Source organism: Hyla sarda, chromosome 5 (assembly GCF_029499605.1).
Source record: "Hyla sarda isolate aHylSar1 chromosome 5, aHylSar1.hap1, whole genome shotgun sequence".
Lineage (NCBI taxonomy): Eukaryota > Metazoa > Chordata > Amphibia > Anura > Hylidae > Hyla > Hyla sarda.
Genome location: NC_079193.1, coordinates 319,809,828 through 319,836,076, shown reverse-complemented (window position 1 = coordinate 319,836,076; position 26,249 = coordinate 319,809,828). Strand labels below are relative to the sequence as shown.

Below are 26,249 nucleotides of genomic sequence, written 5' to 3'. Positions count from 1 at the left end.
GGGTTGGGAAACACTGAGTTAGGAAACAGACAGTTTCCCAACCAGTTTGCCTCCAGTTGTTGCAAAACTACAACTCCCAGCATGCCCAGACAGCCAAAGGGCATGCTGGGAGTTGTAGTAATGCAACAACTGGAGGAGAACAGTTTGGAGACCACTGTGTAGTGGTCTCCAAACTGTGGCCTTCCAGATGTTGCAAAACTTCAACTGCAAGCATTCCCAGGCACACTGGGAGTTGTAGTTCAGCAACATCTGAAGGGCAAGATGTTACAGAACTACAACTCCCAGCATGCCTGGACTGTCTGGGCATACTGAGAGTTGTAGTTTTGCATCATCTGGAAGGGCACAGTTTGGAGATCACTATATAGTGGTCTCCAAACTGTGGCCCTCCAGATGTTTCAAAAGTACAACTCCCAGCATGCCCACACAGACAAAGGCTGTCTGGGCATGATGGGAGTTGTAGTTGTGAAACTCCTAGAAGGCAGCAATGAAGATCGCTTGCCAGCGATCTTCCCTGCTGCCGATGACACCGCCGCCGATCTTCTGCACCTTGCAGCCGGTCCTCCCCGCTGACTGCTGCCACCCCTACCACCATCTTCTCCCCCGCTTAGCCCGGACTTCCAGGGGTGTGCAGAGCAGGAGATCTGAACTCTAATCCCCACCCCCCAGCTCCTGCCCTGTGATTGGACTGTCAGTCCTGACTGGCAAATCACAGGGGATAGGAGGAAGTGGCAACCCTCTCCTCCCTCCTTTCCCTCAGTGCTGTCTGAGATCGCACTGACCACCCTGATCACCCTTTTTTTCCGGCGATCGTGTCATCAGAAACCCGATCAGTCCCTAAAAGCCATGATTCGTTGGTCAGAATAGACCCAGGCGATGTCCTGGGATGGCTGCTGATAGATATCAGCAGTCATCCTGTTCCAATCACCGCCCCGTGCATCGCAGTGGACGGAAACACCAAAGGCATTCAGGTACACCCTTGGTCCTTAAGTACCAGGGAGCAAGGGCGTACCTGTACGTCCTTGGTCCCTAACAAGTTAAACAAAGTACATTAGAATTTTTTTTTATTTACCATAAGGAGTGCAATAGCTAAAATTTATTTTAATTATAGTGTCCATTTAACCCGATAACGACCATGGACGAGTATAGACGTCCAGGTTGGCGGGCGTTCCGGCACCTGGACGTCTATACTCGTCCATTATTCTCGTGGGTGCTGCCCAGTGCACCCACAAGATCGCGGCAGGGACTCGGCTGTATCACACAGCCGGGACCCTGCTGCACTGCCAGGACCGAAGTAAACTTCGGTCCTGGCAGTTTTAACCCTTACAGCCGCGGTCGGAAGTGACCGCGGGCTGTAAGTGTTATGACAGAGGGAGGGAGCTCTGCAGCACCCCGCATCGGGATCGCGGGGTGCTGTGTGTGGCCGTGGCTGGCCGGGGCCTGCTGCACTGCCAGGAGTGAAGTTCACTTCACTCCGGACAGTTTAACCCTTACAGCTGCGGTCAGAAGTGACCGCGCGCTGTAAGGAGTTCTGACAGAAGGAGGGGGCTCCCTCTGTCTCTCCTGCAGCACCCCGGAGCATCGCGGGGTGCTGCTGCATACCTGGGCAGCCGGGGGTCCTACTAAGATCCCCAGGTCTGCCCTGGGTATTGCCTGAGGCACGTCCTAATATGCTGCCTGCTAGTGAAAACTGGTAGGCAGCATATAACTGCAATGCTTTGGAATACTAAGTATTCCAAAGCATTAAAAAGTGTAAAATAAATAAATAAATAAAATAAAAGTGTAAAAATAAATAAAAATGTAATAAAAGTGTAAAAAAATATATATATATATTAAAAATACATTTATTAAATGAATCTAATAAAAAAAAAAAAAAGCATAATGTGTAGGATCGCATTGGCGGACATCCGCAGCATGTAATATGCTGCGGATGTCCACCATGTGATTCTACACATTATGCAGCAGTCACGGTAATGAGCTCCCTGCTGCGGCTGGGTAGCTTTGTGTGTCCACTCATAGCGGCGGATTTCCCGCCGGCAGTCATGAGCGGACACACTGAGCTACCCAGCCGCAGCAGTGATGGATATATTCGCCATGAGCGGGTGCTTATTCCCACAACAAGGCGGATATATCCATCAGGAGCCTTAACTGTCACAGACAGACGCGTTATACTGCCAGCCGACCAAGGACCAATCAGAGAGGTCCCTGGTCCAGCCAATAACTTGTAGGGGTGTGATAAATAAATGGGGCCACTTGTGGGGGTGGGGGTACTGTTCTGCCCTGAAAGCCAAATGGCGCTCCTCTCCTTCTGAGTCCTACCACGCGGCCAAGGAACCATATATGGCCAAAGCGGGGGTATTTCCAAACACGGGCCGAGCAGCTAAATAAAATATAGGGTGCATTTCTTTCAATATCAGAAGTGATGTACAAAAAATATGCCCCCCAAATGATGCATTTGTGAAAAATTGCAAATTTCACATTTTTTACACTGACTTTGTAATAATTCCTGCCAAAAAACTATAGTGTTAAAATACTCACTGTACCCCCTAGCGAATACCATGAGGGGTCTAGTTTTTAAAATGGGATCATTTGGGGGGGTGTTCCTATGTTCTACTATCTTTTAATTTCTGCAAACCTTGCATAGCACATAAAAAAAGATGTACTTTTCAAATTTTCAAAACTTCAAGTTAAATTGTTAGGCTTCTAACTAATTTAAAATGTTAATTAAAAACAAAAAAATGACGTCAAAATAAAGTAGACATCTGAAAGTATAAGTTTCATAAACTATTTGGTCAGTAAGTATAAATATATGCAACCTATTAGTGTTAAATAATCGGTGGAGGTTAGGGCCGATAACTTATACCGATATTCCGTTATAAGTTATCGGCTATTTATCCCCCCTCGACACCGCTGCAGATCATTGATTTAAAGCGGGCGCTTTAAATCAATGCACTGCAGTGGCTTTTGCGGTGCCATAGGCCGCCGCCACCACCCGCTTCTCTCCCCCTACCTGTCAGGGTGGTCGGGCCATCCATCCTTCCTGTAGTGTCCGGCGGCATTCCGGGTGGAGGGTGAACCGGTCCGGGCTGTCCTTCTCCGGGGGTCATCTTCTCCAGTCCGGGCAGGCTCCGGCCTAGTACGCTGCATAGACGCCGCAGCCCAGTGACGCCCGTGCGCAGCTACGCACCCGACGTCACAGAGTAGCGGCGTCTATGCAGCGTACTTGGCCGGAGCCTGCCCGGACTGGAGAAGATGACCCCCGGAGAAAGACAGCCCGGACTGGTTCACCCTCCACCCGGAATGCCGCCGGACACTACAGGAAGGATGGATGGCCCGGACCACCCCCATTACGGGTAAGTTTAATTTTTTTTATTGACTCGGAGGGTGGGGGAAGGGCCCGACCGGTATAGCGGTATGGGCAAAAATCCATATCGGTATACCGCCCAGCACTACGGTGGGGGGTGCGACGCGGTGCGGTGGGTCGGGTGCAGCGGGTTGAGGGGGGGACGTTCGCGGTGCGGTGGGCGGGGCATTATCGGCTTATCGGCAAGGTAATTGCCGATACCGATAATGCCAAAAATCGTGATTATCGGCCGATAATTTCGGCCATACCGATAATCGGTCGATCCCTAAAAAAAACAATGTCAGAATTATCGTGATTGGCAAAACGTTACCAGAGTTGTTCTCTAATAAAGACAGACATCCCCGATTTGAAAAAACAGGCCTGGTCTTTCAGGGGTGTACAGGTTTATTTGTATTGGTCCTTAAGGGGTTAAATATGTCCAGTAGGTCTGAGAAATGTCCCCCAGAAGATCCTCTGCTGAATTCAGTGAATCGCTCACAGGAGGTGGGGCTTCGCCGGATCAATTTACATATTCACTGTCTGTGACTCTACATCCCTTTGGGGTGAAGGTTAATATCTGATTTACAATGCACCTAAAGAGCGGCCATCTGAAAGTAGCTTTCAGCAGAGTTTACTAATCAGGGTGTTTTAACCAATTTTGTCACATTTTAGTAATATAATAAAAGTTAAGTTTTAGGGGAGTTTTTTCCAAAAGGGTTCTCTGGGTTCTGAGCTGCTGCTAAGGGTTACTGTGTTTATTGATTAATAAGAACCCTAGATTATCCTTTTTAGGGGCTATTATTGTGGAGCCTTCTCAGGGTGTGAGATCATTTTTTTATTGTACAGATTTTTTCATGTAGAGTCTTAGCCATCTAAAGAATCCTCATTCCAGCAATGAAGAATACCTGATATTCACTAAAAGGTGTCTATGATGAGCTGTGCAGCCAATAGGTAACCGATTACCTCCAACAAAGACTAGAGCAGACAGTATTAACTCATTTTCCCCAACATAACCACACTGTAAAAACCACCCGAGCTCAGCTGCTAGAAACAGAATTACAAGAGACCTCTATAAAGATGAGAAAGGAGGAAAAAACACACGGATGGTCAGGAATAAGCCACATATTTACAGATAAGCCTGCGTGTAAGGCTCCACAATGAAGCTTTAGTCTCCATTATATCCAGATTAAAATAAGTCCCTACAGCAAACTCGGAGGACAGGTATATGCAGCATTAGTGACAGGACAGATTTTCTGATGCCACAGTGCCCCCCAGTGACAGAACCTGGGACTTTGAGGCTCTCATGTTAAAAAAAAATTAACTCTGGTTTCTGTGGGCAACAAGGCACTTTAACCTTGAGACAGTTTGATATATTTCACAAACTAGGATATGTAGTCCATAGCAACTAGAATAATGACAGATAGATAACTATTGATAGGAAATACTTGTTATTTTGATAGGTTGTCATTCAGGAGGCCCATTTAAGTTGTGTTATGATTTGGAAACCTTTATGTCAAAATATATTAAAGTTAACATCCCAAAGGAAAAAAAAAGAAAGGAACTGGCACTATGCATTCCTTTAGATCCAACATGAACAGCTGCAAGACTTACGGGGGTACGGGGTATTCAGCAAGACAAAGACCCATCAGATGCCCAGTCCAAATACGTATCTAGAAGAAGGAATATATTGCCACACCCACCCACAGGAGTAGCATACTTAGCATTTATTGAGTACACATGGTCACAGGGCGACAGCAGTTTCATGCAGAGGCCTGAGAAAGTATGCAGAGCTGCATGAAACAGCTGTTGCCCTGTGGATTATGACTGCGTCTTCAACCATGTGTACTCAATAAATGCTGTATACTACTCCTGTGGGTATGTGCTGCAAGTTATTCCTTCTTCTGGATATGTATTTTTACATTTAACCCTTCAAGAGTCTCAAAAACAAATGAGTGAACAATAAGGCAAAATCCAAGGCACCTTCCTTCTCGTATTGTTTAGTTCTTTCTGTTTAAAGGAGTACTGCAGTGTTAGACACTGCTGGGTCCCCCCGCAATCTTCCGTATGGGGACCCGGCATTGCCGCGGCTCTGCGCAGTTAGTGTGCATGTTGTCGACCTCATTGAGGTTGATAACACGCCCCCCTCCATACAGCTTTATGAAAGAGGAGGGGATGCACGAATGCTGCATCCTCGTCTCTACAATAGAGATACATGGAGGGGGCGTGGTGGCCGCGGCGTCATGCTGCGGCTGACACACCTCTTGCACGGAAGAGCCACGGCAGAGCCGGGGCCCCGTACAGGAGATTGCGGGGAGTCCTGCATATAGGGGCTAAGTGTCTATGGCTGCAGATCTCCTTTAATATGCCTCATTCTATTGTCATTTTTATTGTTAATTCATTTCAGCGATGACAAATCATTCACTGCACTCAAATCATTCAAATCATTTGTGCTTCTTTACATGACCATAACACAATCCAACAGGGCAAAATCCAAAAGCACCTGGATTGTGTAAACCTTAAATTTTCAAGAACGCCTCTGGAGAGCAGGTCGCCGTTCACATTGATTGGGGGATAAAATGCACAACTACTTACTTTTTCATTGGCTGCATCTATTTCCTTTTGCTTCTCACTTGCCACTTTAACAAGCTCTGCCTGGTGAGCAGCCAAAATGGATTCTAATTGCCTCCGGAATGCGTCATCCACAGAATGAAGCTTTTCCATCACAACCCTGTGCACCCAGAAATCAATAGAGAGGTGAACTGCCAGCATGTAAACGTCACATTTTAGTATTATTCAATAGGAAATGTCTGACTAGTCAAGGAGTTGACGCAATGCCCCAGATTTATCAAAATGTGTCAGATTTGTATCTCAGACAGATAGAAACGAATCACAGCTCATTATGAGCAACACAAGCAAATTGTGATCTGTTGCTTTCTGTCTAAGACAAAAACCGCATACATTTTTGTCTCAGACAGATTTATAAATCTGGGCCAATATATTACTATGTTTGTAGATGGTGGTCTCTTGTAATCGAAATTTATTGCAGAAATGTCTTACAGCAGCCTTTTTCCAAACAGTGTGTCTCCAGCTGTTGCAAAACTACAACTCCCAGCATGCCCGGACAGCCTTTGGCTGTCCGGGCATGCTGGGAGTTGTAGTTTTACAACAGCTGGAGATGAACTGTTTAAAAAACACTGTCTTAGGCCATGTTTACACGGCGGAATTTTCAATGGAACTTTGCTGTAGAATTTCCGAGCGGAATATCCCACGGAATTCCACTCGAAAAAGTCTGCTGCAGCAAAGTCCCATTGATTTCAACAGGATTCTGCCGCACTGGCCACACGGCGAAAATTTCACGGAAATTCTGTTTCCGGAAACCACAGAAAGAACACACTTGTCTATTCTTTTGTGGAATCCGTGCAGAAATGCATTGCTGTTTACATAGACAGCACATTTCCGAACGGTCCTAGCGCCGCCCCCCATTTGCGGAATGTCAGCCCGGTAATTTTCTGAGAAGACATTCTGCCGTGTGAACAAAACCTTAGACCGTCTCTGAAATAATGGATGGAAAAGATTCTAAATTGTAGAAAGGTCTGCAAAGTGTCGGTTGTGTGTGAAAGAGTACTAGTCACCAAATAAAACTTTTAATATAGTGTTCCTTGTGTAATTAGCAGACACTTTCCCATTCATTTGCTTTTAAAATTATCAACATAAATATGTTTAAAATGTAATAGAAAAACCGACCACTAGGTGGCTCTGGTCTGTTCCCTGCCACAATTAATACAGTGAGTTTGGTCTTCTCCCGGCCAGACAGGAGACCAAACTCAGGAAGTGCTTCTCTGCACTGAGCTTGATTGACAGCTGCACAGAGCCTCACTGAAAGCTGCAAAGAGCCTCATTGAAACATGCATAGAGCTTGAGGTCTTCTATTCATCACAGCACTGCAACGATGTGAGGATGGAAGTGGTCCCCCAGCAGGCTTCAGTGATGTCATGCCCACTTTCTCCTGCTGGGAGATTGCACTATGTGAGCAAGAATAAAGGTATGATACATAGCTTTTTAAAGCTCTGAATTTTTTTTTTTTTTTAGGGGTCGGAGGGGTGTTAGGAGTGGTTAGGAAATGTTTATTTGGTGACAGGTACTTTTTAACAATAATCGTGTGGCACCAAAGGAAGAAAAACATAAGAAACAAAGACCCAACTTTCTAATAAAACATACCATACCTGATATTATTGTTCTTCCATTGCGTTGCCATTTTGTTGTAGCCCACTTTTGCAGCATGAATGATACGTATACATGATAGACAGTCATTAGACATCAAACAGGGTTACCAACCATTTAGATAAAAAGGAGGGTTTCACTGCCTCTTTACAAAGTTTCTTTAAAGCAAAATAGGTTTTGACTTACTTATGGTTTTGAAGGCTTTTGTCTCTCTCTTCAATCAGCTTCTTTTCCTTGGCATCGAAATTCTCTTTCATCTTCCTGACTTGTGTTTCAAGCTGGCTTAGTAATTCTGCTTTATCCTGCCACTTCTTATTCATTGCACTACGAATAGAAAGAGCAAATGCCTGAAATGAGCCCAGATTCGACATCAAACAGCACAAGTTACATTTAGTAAAACCTCTGCTCTGGCGGCTGCCTAATCACCTGTAAGCTTTCTTCACATCCAGCAGCTCGGCCTCCTTCTCCTCCAGCTCAAGCTTGAATTCCTCCTTTCTGCCAGTCTGCTTTTCCAGCTTCTCTTTCAGCTCCTGCAATTGTGTTGCCCTTTCATCGTTTTGCACCCGAAACGTCTTCTCCATATCCAAATTTTCTGCACGTAGTTTTCTTATGCGTTCATCCCTTTCCTGCAATCCCTGTCAAGAGAAAGCAGAGAGAGAGAGATGTAGTGATCCAAGTTATAGGATTTTGTTTCCTAAGGCAGGGTTCCTGTTATATGTCATGCTGACGTGTCCATTGATTTCAGTGGCCCAAAGGTAGTCAGCTAGTGAATACATTCAGGGCATTTTCCTAGTGTATACGTGCATCTCTTTGACTCAAAGGTGCAGTAAAACATGCTTTTGAGTTTGAGAAAAAACACAGATATGCTCAGAAAATGACCCGAATGTAGTCACTTCCTTCAGGCCGCTGAAATCAATAGGGCCCGTTCCCGTGCATGGATACATCGGTAAAATTATATTTCGTAAACGTATTCATGCCATGAAGGGCAAAAATGACGAAAACCTACCCAATAATTACCTGTACACGTTTGACATCTATTTTTGCTTGTTCACTACTACAACCTACTTTACAGTGGATGATATAGATAGAGCACCCAATCCTTAAGAGAACAGATGCTTTCAACTTACCAGATGTCTACATTTTTATTACCATATGGACCAGTGATCCTACGTCCTCCTATTCAGTCAAGGCAAAATAATGTCCTCTGATCACTGGGATATGACCAGATACATATAAAACGCCTAACTCCTCTGATCACTAGGAGACATGCATTCTAAGCCAACAACAGTAACCACTGCAAAAAAGCGCACACCAATTATGAAAAAATATGTATACTTTATTGAATTGTATCATAACATTAGAAAAAGAGCAAGGCTAAAATCACTTAAAAAAACTCTATGAACTAGAGTACACAACATGGGAGAGGGGCCATGACTCGGGCATCCCTGGCTCTGGCATCCCGTCTGGTACTAGTATAGGAATTCTCTGTCTGTGGTTGTGGCTCATGCCTTGTTTATTATTGTCAACTCTTATATATATTGTGTATTGTGCTTAAGGAGGGTCACTGGTTATTTATTTAGTGATTGTTTTATGCTTATTTGCTTCCACAGTCAGTATTGTTTATATATAACCTGTACCTTGTAGACGGGATTGTGTGGAGGGGGGGTTCATGGCCCCTCTCCCATGTTGTGTACTCTAGTTCATAGAGTTTTTTAAGTGATTTTAGCCTTGCTCTTTTTCTAATGTTATGATACAATTCAATAAAGTATACATATTTTTTCATAATTGGTGTGCGCTTTTTTGCAGTGGTTACTGTTGTTGGCTTAGACTGTGTTTTCAATTATTGATTAGCAGCACCCATAGGATTCTTACGAATAGGTTGAGCCCTCCCCTATACACTTTTTTCCAGAGTTTAGGAGACATGCATATCTACATGCCATATCAGTCATAGTCATATGTCTTTTCTGCATTCTATGCCAAAACTCATAGGAACTCCCGACAAATGAAAAGGACTGAGCTGCAGATTTGAAGTTGTGTTCAGTCAATTAGTTTACATTGAAATCTGCAGCATAAAATCTGCAGCTTCAAATCCTGCACATTAAATATTCACAGGATACTGTACGTGTGAATACACCCTGAAGGGAACATTAAAAGGATACTCCGCTGCTCTGCGTTTGTAACACACTGTTCTGAATGCTGGAGTCGGCGCCGGGAGCTTGTGACGTCATAGCCCTGCCCCCTCATGACGTCACACCCGCCCCTCAATGCATGTCTATGGGAGGGGGCGTGACGACTGATGGTAGAGGTATGCCAGTTGCCCCTGTATCAGTTAGCAGAGCTCCACAGACCTATACTGTTTCTCCATTCATTCGGCCCTGACGATGCTACGCAAAGTATTGTCCTAATTGTAGAAAATAAATAAATTCAGCCTCCCATTAATTTGGTGAAATCAGACGAAATGATGGACCAATAGAGCTCTACAAAAGCCACATAAAATAAAATCCAATCCAAAGTAATACATACTAGAATGTACTCACTTCTTTGAGTTTCCGGATGGTTTCAGTTTGATCATCCACCATTTTACTTTTGATTCTTAGAGCATCATTGTCTCGTTCATTTTGCTTTTTCAACGTTTCTATCTCTGTAGAAAGGACTTCTATTTTTGCCTCCAGCCTTCCTCTGTCCTGGGCCAATGCAACACCTAAAAATATTTTATTTTCAAATATTTATTTTACAATTAATGCTTTCTTGTGCACATTTATGAGTTTCAGTTTTCAGCTTTTTAAGATGTGTGCTTACTAGAATCCAATGAAAACCTTTTTGATGATCCTCATTTGATGCACTCATTGGTAAAACAGGGAACAGCACAGTTAGTATCATCTTATGAATAGAGGCTATAATATTTGTGTAAATCCACTCACTTACCTTGGTTGGGCTCGTCCCCAGTGATCCTTAATTCATTTTTTTTAATATACACTTAGTACTACTCAAAGCAATGATTGCGTCAATGCTGCCTCATATTACAGAGTATCAGAACATATTTTATTCAAGTAGAAATCTTTTTTTGACAGGTTAGTACACAATGCAACTCAAGCTTGAACCAAGTTCTTTGACAAAATTAACATTAGAGATATGGCTCCTGCTCCTATATCATAGTTCACAAGAGGGGCATGATCTTGCAGGGGTATTTCGACTTAAAGGGGTACCCCGCCCCCTCAATGCAAGTCTATGGGAGGGGGTGTGACATAGACTTGCATTGAGGGGGGCGGTACGTGACGTCATGAGGGGGCGGGGCTTTGACGTCACGAGCTCCCGACGCCGGCTCCAGCATTCGGAACAGTTTGTTCCAAACGCTGAGCAGCGGAGTACCCCATTAATGAAAGAGCTGAGCCTGCCTAAAAACATTAAAGAAAAGCATTTACCTTTCTTGCTACCGTCATCACCATGAGGGCTGACCCTGCTGCCCAGTACCTGAGCATGCAGTGAACATGGCAGCCCCAATCAACGGTTGAGGCAGGAAACCACTATGGCCACCTGATTGGCTTGAATACCCCTTTAAAGGTATGTTCAAACTAAGGAAAAAACTAGGAAATAAAGAAGACAATTTCCTTGTTGACATTTTGAAGCTGAAATCCTCTACTTCTCCATGCAAAAGCCGAGGCACACTAAGGGTGCATTCACACCACGTTTTTGCTATTTGGCTGCAAGATCCGGCAGGGGAATTCAAAAACCGTCCGCTGCCAGTTTTCAGCCAAGCAACAAAACTGGATACGGTCGAAAAATGAGCCGACCAGAATCATTATCTGACGCCATCCGGCTCATTCAAATAATGGGATGCTGCGCGGGTCCAGCAGCCTAATTGCAAAAATGTGATGTAAATGCAACCTAAGTAATTTGAGGCAGATTCCAACAGAACTTCGATATAGATTCTGCCTGAAACCCTCCTGGAATCAAAGCTACATTGATGTCGGTGGTCCCGATAAGGATATACTCTTGGCTTCAAGAACTGAGGGTCCTCCCCGTCCCCTTATGCCCTGAGACCCTGAAGCCAAAACAACTAAATAGGCTGTTTTTACCAGTCTGTGTAGCTCCTATAGAGGTCCATAGGAGTTGTGCAAACAGCTTAGCTCACAATGCTACACTGTTAGCGCAACTCCCATTAACCCCTTAAGGACTCAGCCCATTTTGGCCTTAAGGACTCAGACAATTTAATTTTTACGTTTTCATTTTTTCCTCCTTGCCTTCTAAAAATCATAACTCTTTTATATTTTCATCCACAGACTAGTATGAGGGCTTGTTTTTTGCGCGACCAGTTGTCCTTTGTAATGACATCACTCATTATATCATAAAATGTATTGCGCAACCAAAAAACACTATTTTTGTGGGGAAATTAAAACGAAAAACGCAATTTTGCTAATTTTGGAAGGTTTCGTTTTCACGCCGTACAATTTATGGTAAAAATGACGTGTGTTCTTTATTCTGAGGGTCAATACGATTAAAATGATACCCATTATTACATACTTTTCTATTATTGTTGCGCTTAAAAAAAATCACAAACTTTTTAACCAAATTAGTACGTTTATAATCCCTTTATTTTGATGACCTATAACTTTTTTATTTTTCCGTATAAGCGGCGGTATGGGGGCTCATTTTTTGCCCCATGATCTGTACTTTTTTTTGATACGACATTTGCATATAAAAAACTTTTAATACATTTTTTATAATTTTTTTTAATAAAATGTATTAAAAAAGTAGGAATTTTGGACTATTTTTTTTTTTTTCGTTCACGCCGTTAACCGTACGGGATCATTAACATTTTATTTTAATAGTTCGGACATTTACGCACGCGGCGATACCAAATATGTCTATAAAAAAAATTTTTTACGCTTTTTGGGGGTAAAATAGGAAAAAATGGACGTTTTACTTTTTTATTGGGGGAGGGGATTTTTCACTTTTTTTTTACTTTTACTTTTCCATTTAAAAATTTTTTTTTTTACATTTGAATAGTCCCCATAGGGGACCATTCATAGCAATACCATGATTGCTAATACTGATCTGTTCTATGTATAGGACATAGAACAGATCAGTGTTTTCGGTGATCTTCTGCTCTGGTCTGCTCGATCACAGACCAGAGCAGGAGACGCCAGGAGCCGCACGGAGGAAGGAGAGGGGACCTCCGTGCGGCGTTATGATCCGATCATTCATTCAAATCGCGCACTGCCGCAGATGCCGGGATCTGTATTGATCCCGGCACCTGAGGGGTTAATGGCAGACGCCCGCGAGATCGCAGGCGTCGGCCATTGCCGGCGGGTCCCTGGCTGCGATCAGCAGCCGGGATCAGCCGCGCATGACACGGGCATCGCTCCGATGCCCGCGGTTATGCTTAGGACGTAAATGTACGTCCTGGTGCGTTAAGTACCACCGCACCAGGACGTACATTTACGTCCTGCGTCCTTAAGGGGTTAAAGGGGTATTCCAGGAAAAAAAACTTTTTTTAATATATCAACTGGCTCCAGAAAGTTAAACAGATTTGTAAATTACTTCTATTAAAAAATCTTAATCCTTCCAATAATTATCAGCTGCTGAAGTTGAGTTGTTCTTTTCTGCCTGGCAACAGTGCTCTCTGCTGACATCTCTGTTTGTCTCGGGAACTGAACAGAGAGGAAGAGACATTTGCTATGGGGATTTGCTTCTACTCTGGACAGTTCCTGAGACAGGTGTCATCAGAGAGAACAACTCAACTTCAGAAGCTCATAAGTACTGAAAGGATTAAGATTTTTTAATAGAAGTAATTTACAAATCTTTTTAACTTTCTGGAGCCAGAGTAGGAAAAAATCCCCATAGAAAACATATGCTGCTCTGGACAGTTCCTAAAATGGACAGAGATGTCAGCAGAGAGCACTGTGGTCATGATGTCAGCAGAGAGCACTGTGTTCCAAAAAGAAAATAATTTCCTCTGTAGTATTAAGCAGCTAATAAGTACTGGAAGGATTACGATTTTTTTAATAGAAGTAATTTACAAATCTGTTTAACTTTCTGCCACCAGTTGATTTAAAAAAAAAAGTTTTCCACCCTTTTAATCTGAATGGCATCCAGGTAATACAAAATATCCTCTGCACTGTCCACACAATATACAGTCAGACACAGCTTCCGTCATTGAAAACTGATCTCTATATACCCACCTTGTTGTTCTTATGTCTACATTATATGATTGTAACACAAGATTATGTATAACATGTTCTTTTGCTTGTTAAAATCCAATAAAATCCTATTGAAAAGAAAACTACAGATCACTGGAGGCTAAGTCTCAGACTTGTGGCGATCAGCTGATTCCTAGAACAGATTCTATTTAAAAATGTTCTGTTTCTGTAAGATGCCTTTAAGGACAAAATGAACAAACAGAGTCAATGCTTTCACCTTGCTGAGTTAGCTCTTGTCCCCAGATTTTCCTTTCGGCTTTTAATCCATCGATCAGGGACTCTTGGGCTGTGAGCTGTGAAATAAGTTTGGATTTCTCTTTCTTCAGCAGCTCAATCTGAACAGTTTTCCGTTTTTCTTCCTCCGCCACCATTTCCAGGTTGTGTATTTTGCTCTATAGTAAGATAGGAATTAACAACATTAACCAATTGCACAATTGCTGTATAAATAAAGTTATAGATAAATCATGGAAATAGATCCATGATGGGTCTACATGATAACCCTGCTTACAATAATACATTAAAGCAGTGTTTCCCAACCAGGGTGCCTCCAGCTGTTGCAAAACTACAACTCCCAGCATGCCCGGACAGCCTTCAGCTGTCCGGGCATGTTGGGAGTTGTAGTTTTGCAACAGCCGGAGTCACCCTGGTTAGGAAACACTGCATTAAAGAGTACCTGTCACCAAATACAACTTTTAATCTAGTGTTCCTTGTGTAATTAGCAGACACTTTCCCATTCACTTGCTTTTAAAATTATCAACATAAATATGTTTAACCCCTTAAGGACCAAGGACGTACCGGTACGTCCTTGGTCCTGCTCTTCTGATATATAACGCAAGGTTACACAGTAACCCCGCGTCATATCACGGCGGGCCCGGCGTCATAGTGAAGCCGGGACCCCCCTCTAATAGCGCGCAGCGCCGATCGCGGCGCCGCGCGCTATTAACCCTTTAGCCGCGCGCTCAGAGCTGAGCCGCGCGGCTAAAAGTGAAAGTGAAAGTTCCCGACTAGCTCAGTCGGGCTGTTCGGGATAGCCGCGGCTAATCGCGGCATCCCGAACAGCTGACAGGACAGCGGGAGGGCCCCTTCCTGCCTCCTCGCTGTCCGATCGCCGAATGACTGCTCAGTGCCTGAGATCCAGGCATGAGCAGTCATGCGGCAGAATCATCGATCACTGGTTTCTTATGAGAAATCAGTGATCAACATAGAAGATCAGTGTGTGCAGTGTTATAGGTCCCTATGGGACCTATAACACTGCAAAAAAAAAGTGAAAAAAAAAGTGAATAAAGATCATTTAACTCCTCCCCTATTAAAAGTTTGAATCACCCCCCTTTTCCAATAAAAAAAAAACAGTGTAAATAAAAATAAAAATAAACATATGTGGTATCACCGCGTGCGGAAATGTCCGAATTATAAAAATATATCATTAATTAAACCGCTCGGTTAATGGCGTGCGCGCAAAAAAAATCCAAAGTCCAAAATAGTGCATTTTTGGTCACTTTTTATATAATTTAAAAATGAATAAAAAGTGATCAATAAGTCCTATCAATGCAAAAATGGTACCGTTAAAAACTTCAGATCACGGCGCAAAAAATGAGCCCTCATACCGCCCCATACACGGAAAAATAAAAAAGTTATAGGGGTCAGAAGATGACAATTTTAAACTTATTAATTTTCCTGCATGTAGTTATGATTTTTTCCAGAAGTCCGACAAAATCAAACCTATATAAGTAGGGTATCATTTTAATCGTATGGACGTACAGAATACATACCAGGTGTCATTTTTACCGAAAAATGTACTACGTAGAAACGGAAGCCCCCAAAAGTTACAAAACAGCGTTTTTTTTTCAATTTTGTCGCACAATGATTTTTTTTCCCGCTTCACCATAGATTTTTGGGAAAAATGACTGACGTCATTACAAAGTAGAATTGGTGGCGCAAAAAATAAGCCATCATATGGATTTTTAGGTGTAAATTTGAAAGAGTTATGATTTTTTAAAGGCAAGGAGCAAAAAACGAAAATGCAAAAACGGAAAAACCTCCGGTCCTTAAGGGGTTAAAAAGTAATAGGAAAAACAGCCACGAGGTGGCTCTGTTCTGTTCCATGGCACAATTAATATAGTGAGTTTGGTCTCCGCCCGGCCTGGCAGGAGTCCAAACTCAGGAAGAGTTTCTCTACACTGAGCTTGATTGACAGCTGCACAGAGCCTCACTGAAAGCTGCAAAGAGCCACACTGAAAGCTGCACAGAGCCTCCCTGAAACAAGCATAGAGCCTCACTGAAAACTGCACAGAGCCTCACTGAAAGCTGTAGAGCCTCACTGAAAGCTGCACAGAGCCTCACTGAAAACTGCACAGAGCCTCACTGAAAACTGCACAGAGCCTCACTGAAAGCTGCACAGAGCCTCACTGAAAGCTGCACAGTGCCTCACTGAAAGCTGCACTGAGCCTCACTGAAAGCTGGACTGAGCCTCACTGAAACATGCGCAGTGCCTCACTGAAAGCTGCACAGAGCCTGAGGTCTTCTATTCATTACAGCGCTGCAACCATGTGGGGGCGGAAGTGGTCCCCCAGCAGGCTTCAGTGATGTCATGCCTGCTGGGATACGCTCACTTTCTTCTGCTGGGAGATTGCACTATATGAGCAAGAATAAAGGTATGATACACAGCTTTTTTATAGCTCTGAATTAATTTTTAAGGGTGGGAGGGGTGTTAGGAGTAGTTAGGGAACATAGCCTGGGTTAGTTTAGAAAAGTTTATTTGATGACAGGTACTTTTTAATGCTTAGCCAACTGGACATGTTGTGCAGTGACATCATGGTGGATCTTAGTAGTGCCATGACCTATGGAAGCATTTTTCACTGGTAAGGCTGGGTGGTTTACAAGTTAAAGCCTGAATGGAAAAAGTCTGGGAGCCTGTCCACCTGATCAGAACTCTCTGTCCTTGTGAAGAATCTCCTTCTCGCAAAAGAGACCTACATCTATAATACCTTAGATGTGAAATCGGCACCTGCTCCAAAATTTTAAATAAGAATAATATTAAAAGCAAAACTTACTTTCAGTGAGCCGATAGTTTCTTGCTTGGCTTTAGTGATGTTTGCTATTCTGGTCTTCTGCTCTTTTACCATGGTGGTGAGCTCCTGAATTAAACTTGCAGACTGCTTCTCTTTGAGGCGGCTGTGAGAGAGTGCTTCCTTATGCTCTGCTAGCTCTGAGGTGACAGTATCAAAGCCATCTTTAACCTATTGAAACAAAAAACAGACAGTGCTCCGTAGTGTGATACCGTTGTAACACAAAGGGGGCTCAAGCAGAGGTGGCGCTTACCACAACGGGTTACACTCCGCTAAGTGCAACAATGGATTAAGGCAATATTAGCGAGGTGACTGCAGCCGCTCCACGTCCAAATCGATACAAACAAAAGAACTTGACCTCCAACGTGTCGACGGGATTCAAGGCGCTGGACACACAAGTAAAGGGATCTGACGTTTAATCACCCATGATGCAACGTGTTTCACAGTAGGACTGCTTCATCAGGCGTCAGATGCACCTAGATGCCTGATGAAGCAGTCCTACTGTGAAAAGCATTGCATCATGCGTGATTAAACGTCAGATCCCTTTACTTGTGTGTCCAGCGCCTTGAATCCCGTCAACAAGTTGGAGGTCAAGTTCTTTTGTTTGTTTCTTTAACCTATGACATTGATATCATGTTAAAACACGTTCATGTGTGAAAACTGATCTAGAAATACAGTGATCATACTAAATACCCACTATTTAAAAAGTTGGCTTTACTTTACAAATTCTTCTACAGGCTGGGCCATTTATATGGATACCCCTTAATAAAATGGGAATGGTTGGTGATATTAACTTCCTGTTTGTGGCACATTAGTATATGTGATAAATGCCCCTTCCTGTAGAAGTCGATGGGATTGGCTTCTGTAGATGAGGATTTCCTGCACAGGTTGAGATCTTAAAATCACCCAAAACATTATAAAGCTGTAAGGTTTTCATATACATATGTGTCCATCCATAGGCTGGTTTTACCAGTTAGGGTGAGCTGGTCCGGGCCATCTATGCTGCAGGGACCGTCCGGTGGGGAGGGTTAGTCATTCCAGGCTGTCCATTTTCACCGGGGGGGCCCTCTCCTCCGCGCTACGGGCCTGCCCCGGACTAGTGACGTTGCCTTGACGACGCACAGGGACGTTAATACGCGTCCATGTGCGTCATCGTCAAGGCAACGTCACTAGTCCGGAGCAGGCCCGGAGCGTGGAGAAGAGGGCCCCCCCCCCGGTGAAAATGGACAGCCCAGAACGACTAACCCTCCCCACCGGACGGTCCCTGCAGCATAGATGGCCCGGACCAGCTCACCCTTCCTTCCCACCAAGGGGAGGTGAGTAGAAAACTAAAGGGGGGCCTGGATGATGAAGAAGGCCGCAGTGGTCTTCAACCTGCGGACCTCCAGAGGTTTCAAAACTACAACTCCCAGCATGCGCGGGCAGCCGATGGCTGTCAGGGCATGCTGGGAGTTGTAGTTTTGCAAAATCTGGAGGTCCGCAGGTTAAAGACCACTGAGAAGAGATTGACAGGAGGAGAGTTCACTCGAGTATAAGCAGAGGGGGGCGTTTTCAGCACGAAAAATCGTGCTGAAAAACTCGGCTTATACTCGAGTATATACGGTATATAAGGCCTTGTTCACCTCCGTTTCGGAAGTTCTGTTTGTTGATGTCATGCATTCTGACTAGTTCTAGATCCTGGCAGCCATGTTTAAGCAGATGCATTCAAAAATTAACCCTAAATACCAAAATGATAAATATGGAGGGGCAAGCTGTGCATAATTGGCTTGCCCCCTGACTGGTGAGCAGTTAAGGGGTTAAGAAATAATACAGGCAAGGTTTTTAGCCCCCTTCCCGCCTATAAAACTTGTCGGTAAATATAGTGGTATGTCCCATGGGTGGGGGGGAAGGAGTGCACCAATCAGGGGTTCAATAGTTTCCCGGGCTTTCAGGGGCCCTCCGCTGGGTATTTATAGCTTTGGTGCCTCCCTTCCCCCCTCAATCTGCCCAGGACCCCGAGTTTTGACCTCCCTCCCTCCCTTTTAGTATCTCTGTTTATTGTAAGTCACAGCTTGGCGGTAAGAAGATGGTGAAAGCGGGGTCAACCCGGGGTAGACCTCCCCACAGGACAATGTGGCAGCACCTCTCGGGTTGGCAAGAAGCCAATCGGTGTCTTTGTTACAGTTAAATTGTTATTTATATAAGTAATTTTATAAATAAAGCTGTGGCCGATCTCCACCCACGGAAAAGTTAAATTGTTGTTGTGTTAGTTATTATTTAATTAATTATTGTAGTATGGGTGAGGGGAAGTTATAGCCTGCTAGGAGCTAATTAGGTCTCAACAGTCTTTAATTGAATATCAAATGGTGAATCACACAGACATATTCACACTCTGTATAATATTAGCTGTACGCTGTATCAGCCATAACACGTTATTCTAACATTTAATAGTTGCACATAGTTTTGGTTATACTATTTGTTCCTCATAAATATTCCCCTTTGTCAGGCTTGTATTTAAAGGGGTACTCCGCTGCTCAGCGTTTGGAACAAACTGTTCCGAACGCTGGTGCCGGGAGCTTGTGACTTCATAGTCCCGCCCCTCATGATGTCACGCCCCATAGACTTGCATTGAGGGGGCGAGGTGTGACATCATGAGGGGCGTGGCTATGACTACACGAGCTCCCAGCGCCGACTCCAGCATTTGGAACAGTTTGTTCCAAACGCCGAGCAGTGGAGTACCCCTTTAAGTACAGCATAACAGCTGCCATTTCAATGGATCAGTAATTATCCACACTAACCTCTATTCTCATAAACATTTCTTCACAACAACAAAATGTTCTCAAACACCATATCAGCATTGTTTGGGGTATCTCAGCTACAATGCCCTTCATAGTCAGACATTAGCTATAAACAATATGATGTTGATTGATATATGATGATGTTACGGGATTAACTTTTCTAATATTTGGTTAAAACAAAATGTAACCACTTATTAGTCATGTTATGGTCACGGGCAGGATTTATGGTGTCATAGCGCCACCTAAAATGAATTATTGTCACTACCCCAAAGGGGGGGCTGTCTATGTCCCTATTGGTCAAGAGACAATAAGCCTTCCCCTGGACGTTACCTGAGAGGCCATGAGGAGCCCGAGAGGTTCTGTCATATGACTGTAAGGTAATTATATACAAGGGTCCTATGATTACACCTTCTTCTTCTCTTTCCCATTACTTAAAGTTAGAGGCCTCATATTTATCTAGTAGTTTACTAGTTTTTATTTGATTGTGATTCTTTTACAATGTGGTTGAAAATGATACCAATTAGTACGTATGGTGAAAGATCCTTCCTAATCTCGAGTTTTGAGATGATATGTTTTAAATTAGGGAAAATTCTCCCTTCTTCTGCAGAGAACGGGGCGTGTTCTGTGCATATTAATGCAGACATTTATTGCATATAGCATAGTCTTATCTTTCACCATCTAATTGACATAATACAAATATATCCACAAGGAAACTTATTTAAAGTGTACCTGTCATCAACAAAAACGTTTGATATAATGTAGATAATACCATGATATGTATATTTGTAATATACATTGGTTAAAAAATGTGTATATTTTTAGGTAAACAAAAGTACTATCCTTGCAGCTATTGCCTGTGTGTCTCTATGAGGAGTCCAAACACAGGAAGTGAGAGTAGGACAAGCAGGGCTCTGTGCAGGCTCCTGGCTTCTCAATCATCCTCATGTGGGAGTCCATAGCAAGTCAGAGCCTCATTGCACAGAGCCCCACTTGTCCACCATCACTTCCTGTATTTGGACTCCTCATAGAGACACACAGACAATAGCTGCAGGGACAAAAATATACATATTCTTTAACCAATGTATATTACAAATATACATATCATGGTATTGTCTACATTATATAAAAAGTTTTTGTTGATGACAGGTACACTTTAAGTATTTCTCCAAATGTATTAAAAGTAGTAAGAAGATAAATATACCTAAAGATGTACACCAAATATTTACTCCAAATTTAGTACCATCTGTACTTAAATATGTCCTACCAGATATGTATGTTTAGTTAGGGGCTGGAGGGTTCATACAAGACACCTCCATTTAATATATCCAGAGATTAGATATTGACCCATCATTTGGTCATATGATATTGAACTAACCATTGTTGTAAAATGAAACTACTTTCTATGATGTAGTTGTTCCTACTAAGGCTGGGTTCACACCACATTTTTGCAATACAGTTTTCGCATACCTTTTCAAATTGAAAACCGTACGGAACCATATTGAAAACCATATGCATTGACTCTCCATTGAAAACTGTATGCCAAAAGATGCATCAGGTTGTGTCCGTTTTGCATCCTTTACTGTTTTGTAAAAATTTTTTCCCGTACCAAAAACCGTAGCCTACCACGGTTTTTGGTCCGGGTAAAAAACCGTATTGAAACCGTATACGTTTTTTTTTTTTTAACATCGGAGTCAATGGGAACTGTACAGAACTGTATGTGCGTACGGTTCCATTCGGTTTGCACCATCCGTTTTTTTACTTTGCACTGTTTTTTTTTTCTTGGAATTTCAATGAAACAAGTGAAACTTTATTCATAATAGAGTGAAAAGGTAAAAACGTATACTTTTTTTTTCTTCAACTGGACAAAATTTTTCAAACCATATATGGGTTAAAATTTGTACACACGTTTTGATACAGTTTAGTCAGATTTTGAGGAATCCATTTTTATCCAAAAACATGATACGGGAACTGTATTGCAAAACCGCGGTGTGAACCCAGCCTACGACAAACTTAGTATGCTTCATTAATGTTCTACGTATATAATCCTATCTCTTTAAGAATTTATAGATGTAAATTACTAACATTAGCTATAATGCTTTACTAATATTTTATATAAATGATCATAAATGATTGGTGAATTATATATGCATTTAATCATTGTTTTATATACTCATGTAAATGTATTAATCATGGCCAATAAATCTGCATATTTTAGAATACTTGTATATTGTTTTATGATGTTGAAAAGGTACCGCTAAGCGCTAATCAATGAACTAAACAATTCTGGGTAAATAGAGACATGAATTGCATGATTTATATATTTTGGCAATTTATCAGGTCACATATTTTGCATGTTGGTGACGTCATACTGACATCATGGCCTAGTGCTATTAGCAGCACAATTAAAGGGCTCCACATATCTGGAGGTCCCTTAGTGGCGCAAAAAACGGGGAAAGTTATTGGTGGTCCTGTGCCGTAATGATCGCGACAATAATGATGGGACTTGAGAGGAAAAAAATATTTAAAAATACTACATATGCAGTAACTTTATTCTGCTTAAATCCTGCAAAACAACGGACATCAGGTGAACACTAGACGGACCCTATTCAGAGCCAATGGGACTCGTCAGGATCAGTCCAGCTCCATTATTTGCGTCTGTAATGGAGCTCCCTAACGTTGATATGACCCAGTCTAAATTTCTTATTGCAGTACTTGTACTGATCCGGAGAATAGAGTTATGTTATTTTTATCACACTGTTAACAGCATTAATTTGAGGGGAAAAATGTTGTAAAATTATCCCACTTTCAAAAAATAGATCAATACGTTTTATCTACCCCAAAACTGTGCTATTAAAAAGTACTTTGTCGAGGGAAAACATTTAAAAAAGTTAAACAGGCACTGCTAGTGGCGAAAACTATATATGTATTCGTAATAGAGAAGGCGGAGCTACTGAATGGGTTCTTTTGTTCTGTATACACTATGGAAAAAGGAGCTGACATTGGCCAGGTCAGTGCTGGTAACACATCATGTAATGTACTGAACTGGCTTAATGTAGAGATGGTACAAGGTAAGTTAAGTAAAGTAAATGTAAGCAAATCTCCAGGGCCGGATGGACTACACCCAAGAGTTCTTAGAGAGGTAAGTGCAGTAATATCTGTACCTTTGTTCATTATATTTAGAGATTCTCTGGTGTCTGGTATTGTGCCAAGGGACTGGCGCAAGGCGAATGTGGTACCAATCTTCAAGAATTGCTCTAGGTCTTCGCCAGGCAATTATAGACCGGTAAGTCTAACGTGCATTGTGGGTAAATTGTTTGAAGGACTTATAAGGGATTACATACAGGAATACATAGGGGATAATAGTATTATAAGTGATAGCCAGCATGGGTTTACTAAGGATAGAAGTTGTCAAACCAATCTAATTTGCTTTTATGAAGAGGTGAGTAGAAGCCTTGACAGAGGAATGGCTGTGGATATAGTGTTTCTGGATTTTGCCAAAGCGTTTGATACTGTCCCTCACAGACGTCTGACAGGTAAGTTAAGGTCCTTGGGCTTGGAAACTTTAGTTTGTAACTGGATTGAACACTGGCTCATGGATCGTACCCAGAGAGTGGTGGTCAATGATTCGTACTCTGATTGGTCCCCGGTTATTAGTGGTGTACCCCAAGGTTCAGTACTGGGCCCGCTGTTGTTTAATTTATTTATCAATGATATAGAGGATGGTATTAACAGCTCTGTTTCTATCTTTGCAGATGACACCAAGCTTTGGGAACTCTGGGAACGAGCAGGGCTCCGCACTCTGGGAACGAGCAGGGCTCCGCACTCTGGGAACGAGCAGGGCTCCGCACTCTGGGAACGAGCAGGGCTCCGTACACCGAGGACCAGCAGGGCTCCGTACACCGAGGACCAGCAGGGCTCCGTACACCGAGGACCAGCAGGGCTCTGTACACCGAGGACAAGCAGGGCTCTGTACACCGAGGACAAGCAGGGCTCTGTACACCGAGGACAAGCAGGGCTCTGTACACCGAGGACCAGCAGGGCTCTGTACACCGAGGACCAGCAGGGCTCTGTACACCGAGGACCAGCAGGGCGCTGTACACCGAGGATAAGCAGGGCTCTGTACATCGAGGACAAGCAGGGCTCCGTACACCGAGGACAAGCAGGGCTCTGTACTGCGGTTATCAGCCACGCCCCTTGTGGTGTCACGGACATGCCCCCTCAATGCAAGTCAATGGGAGGGGTGTGACAAGAAGGGCTCTGTACACCGAGGACAAGCAGGGCTCTGTACACCGAGGACCAGCAGGGCTCTGTACACCGAGGACCAGCAGGGCTCTGTACACCGAGGGCAAGCAGGGCTCTGTACACCGAGGGCAAGCAGGGCTCCGTACATCGAGGACAAGCAGGGCTCTGTACTGCGGTTGTCAGCCACGCCCCTTGTGGTGTCACGGACACACCCCCTCAATGCAAGTCAATGGGAGGGGTGTGACGCCCCCTCCCATAAACTTGCATTGAAGGGGTGTGGCCGTGAGGCCACAAGGGGCGTGGCCGACCCCCGCAGCGCGAAAACTGGCCATTGGCATACCCCTTTAACACCACACAATAGCCTACATTTTAAATAATTCTGTTTGGGTAAATTATGGCCTGTTTGTGACCATATTCCAAAATATCGCCTACTGCACCTCTGCGCGTTGTGACAATGGATGAAATTTACAACAGCCAAGAAAATGTTGTGTGCGGTGTTTTTCTTCCCATTGTCCCATCCATACTGTGCTCCATTGAAGTCATCATTCCATTTTCTTCTATGCTGAAGGACGCTGCTGTTTTTGAGATGCTGTTGGCATACAATGAACAGACCTTGGCTTGATTACTGTCATTTTCTAAAGTACAAGAGTGGTAGAATAGTAAAGGATTTGTGAATGATGTTACATAGCGAGTGTGATTAAATGCACTGTCTGTGGTAATGGCCGGTCTTAGCACCCTGAACAATAACCCAACGCCTCATATGAAGGCAAGTTTAGGTCATCCTTTATAGAAAAGTTATATTGAGAGTCATTTACCAAGCAATTTTCACAGTCTATAAAAGCTACAAAATATGAAGAGTCATAAAATGCATGATGTCACATGTGCCATTTTAAGTGACTCTTAACCCCTTAGCGACCAAATCAGTATTTGTGTTTTTTGATTTATGGTAACATTATATGTATATTTGTGTTGCACATTGGTAAAATTTTTGTCCTGTCCCTGCAGGTATTGCCTGTGTTGTCTCTGTTTGGTAACAAAATACAGGAAATGTGGACGGGACAAGCTGGACTCTGGCCAGGCTCCTGGCTGCTGTGTGTGCAGGGGGGCGTGTCACAGAGCCCTGCTTTGTCCTCAGTGTACAGAACCCTGCTTGTCCTCAGTGCACAGAACCCTGCTTGTCCTCAGTGCGCAGAGCCCTGCTTGTCCTCAGTGTGCAGAGCCCTGCTTTGTCCTCGGTGCGCAGAGCCCTGCTTTGTCCTCGGTGTGCAGAGCCCTGCTTGTCCTCGGTGTACAGAGCCCGGCTTGTCCTCGGTGTACAGAGCCCGGCTTGTCCTCGGTGTACAGAGCCCGGCTTGTCCTCGGTGTACAGAGCCCGGCTTGTCCTCAGTGCACAGAACCCTGCTTGTCCTCAGTGCGCAGAGCCCTGCTTGTCCTCAGTGTGCAGAGCCCTGCTTTGTCCTCAGTGCGCAGAGCCCTGTTTGTCCTCGGTGTGCAGAGCCCTGCTTGTCCTCGGTGTACAGAGTCCTGCTTGTCCTCGGTGTACAGAGCCCGGCTTGTCCTCGGTGCACAGAGCCCTGCCTTGTCCTCGGTGCACAGAGCCCTGCTGGTCCTCGGTGCACAGAGCCCTGCTCGCCCTCGGTGCACAGAGCCCTGCTCGTCCTCGGTGCACAGAGCCCTGCTCGTCCTCGGTGCACAGAGCCCTGCTCGTCCTCGGTGCACAGAGCCCTGCTCGTCCTCGGTGCACAGAGCCCTGCTCGTCCTCGGTGCACAGAGCCCTGCTCGTCCTCGGTGCACAGAGCCCTGCTCGTCCTCGGTGTACAGAGCCCTGCTCGTCCTGGGTGTACAGAGCCCTGCTCGTCCTCGGTGCACAGAGCCCTGCTCGTCCTCGGTGTACAGAGCCCTTCTCGTCCTCCCTGTACAGAGCCCTGCTAGTCCTCAGTGTACAGAGCCCTTCTCGTCCTCAGAGTACAGAGCCCTGCTTGTTCCCAGAGTACAGAGCCCTGCTTGTTCCCAGAGTACAGAGCCCTGCTTGTTCCCAGAGTAAAGAGCCCTGCTTGTTCCCAGATTACAGAGCCCTGCTTGTTCCCAGAGTACAGAGCCCTGCTTGTTCCCAGAGTACAGAGCCCTGCTTGTTCCCAGAGTACAGAGCCCTGCTTGTTCCCAGAGTACAGAGCCCTGCACCCCAAGGACAAGCAGGGTTCTGTACACTGAGTACAAGCAGGGCTCTGTACACTGAGAACAAGCAGGGCTCTGTGCACTGAGGACAAGCAGGGCTCTGTGCACTGAGGACAAACAGGGTTCTGTACACTGAGGACAAAGCAGGGCTCTGCACACTGAGGACAAGCAGGGCCCTGTGCCCTGAGGACAAGCAGGGCTCTGTACACTGAGGACAAAGCAGGGCTCT

The 26,249-nt window shown here is 44.2% G+C and overlaps 1 protein-coding gene across 4 annotated transcripts in view; it reads right to left on the bottom strand.

The window, feature by feature from the left end:
• The window catches only part of LRRCC1 (leucine rich repeat and coiled-coil centrosomal protein 1), an 81,951-nt gene that overhangs the window by 6,650 nt on the left and 49,052 nt on the right, over nt 1-26,249 (bottom strand). For 2 of the 4 annotated variants that reach the window (XM_056522252.1, XM_056522251.1), the window contains 6 exons: nt 16,812-16,997; nt 13,979-14,153; nt 10,099-10,262; nt 7,988-8,196; nt 7,748-7,885; nt 5,933-6,068 (listed from right to left, as the gene is read on the bottom strand). In XM_056522252.1, the coding sequence (XP_056378227.1) occupies nt 5,933-6,068; nt 7,748-7,885; nt 7,988-8,196; nt 10,099-10,262; nt 13,979-14,153; nt 16,812-16,997 (1,008 nt within the window). Of the gene's footprint in view, nt 1-5,932; nt 6,069-7,554; nt 7,610-7,747; nt 7,886-7,987; nt 8,197-9,557; nt 9,963-10,098; nt 10,263-13,978; nt 14,154-16,811; nt 16,998-26,249 lie in introns of those variants that run through there. The other 2 variants (XM_056522253.1, XM_056522254.1) reach the window with 2 other exon arrangements.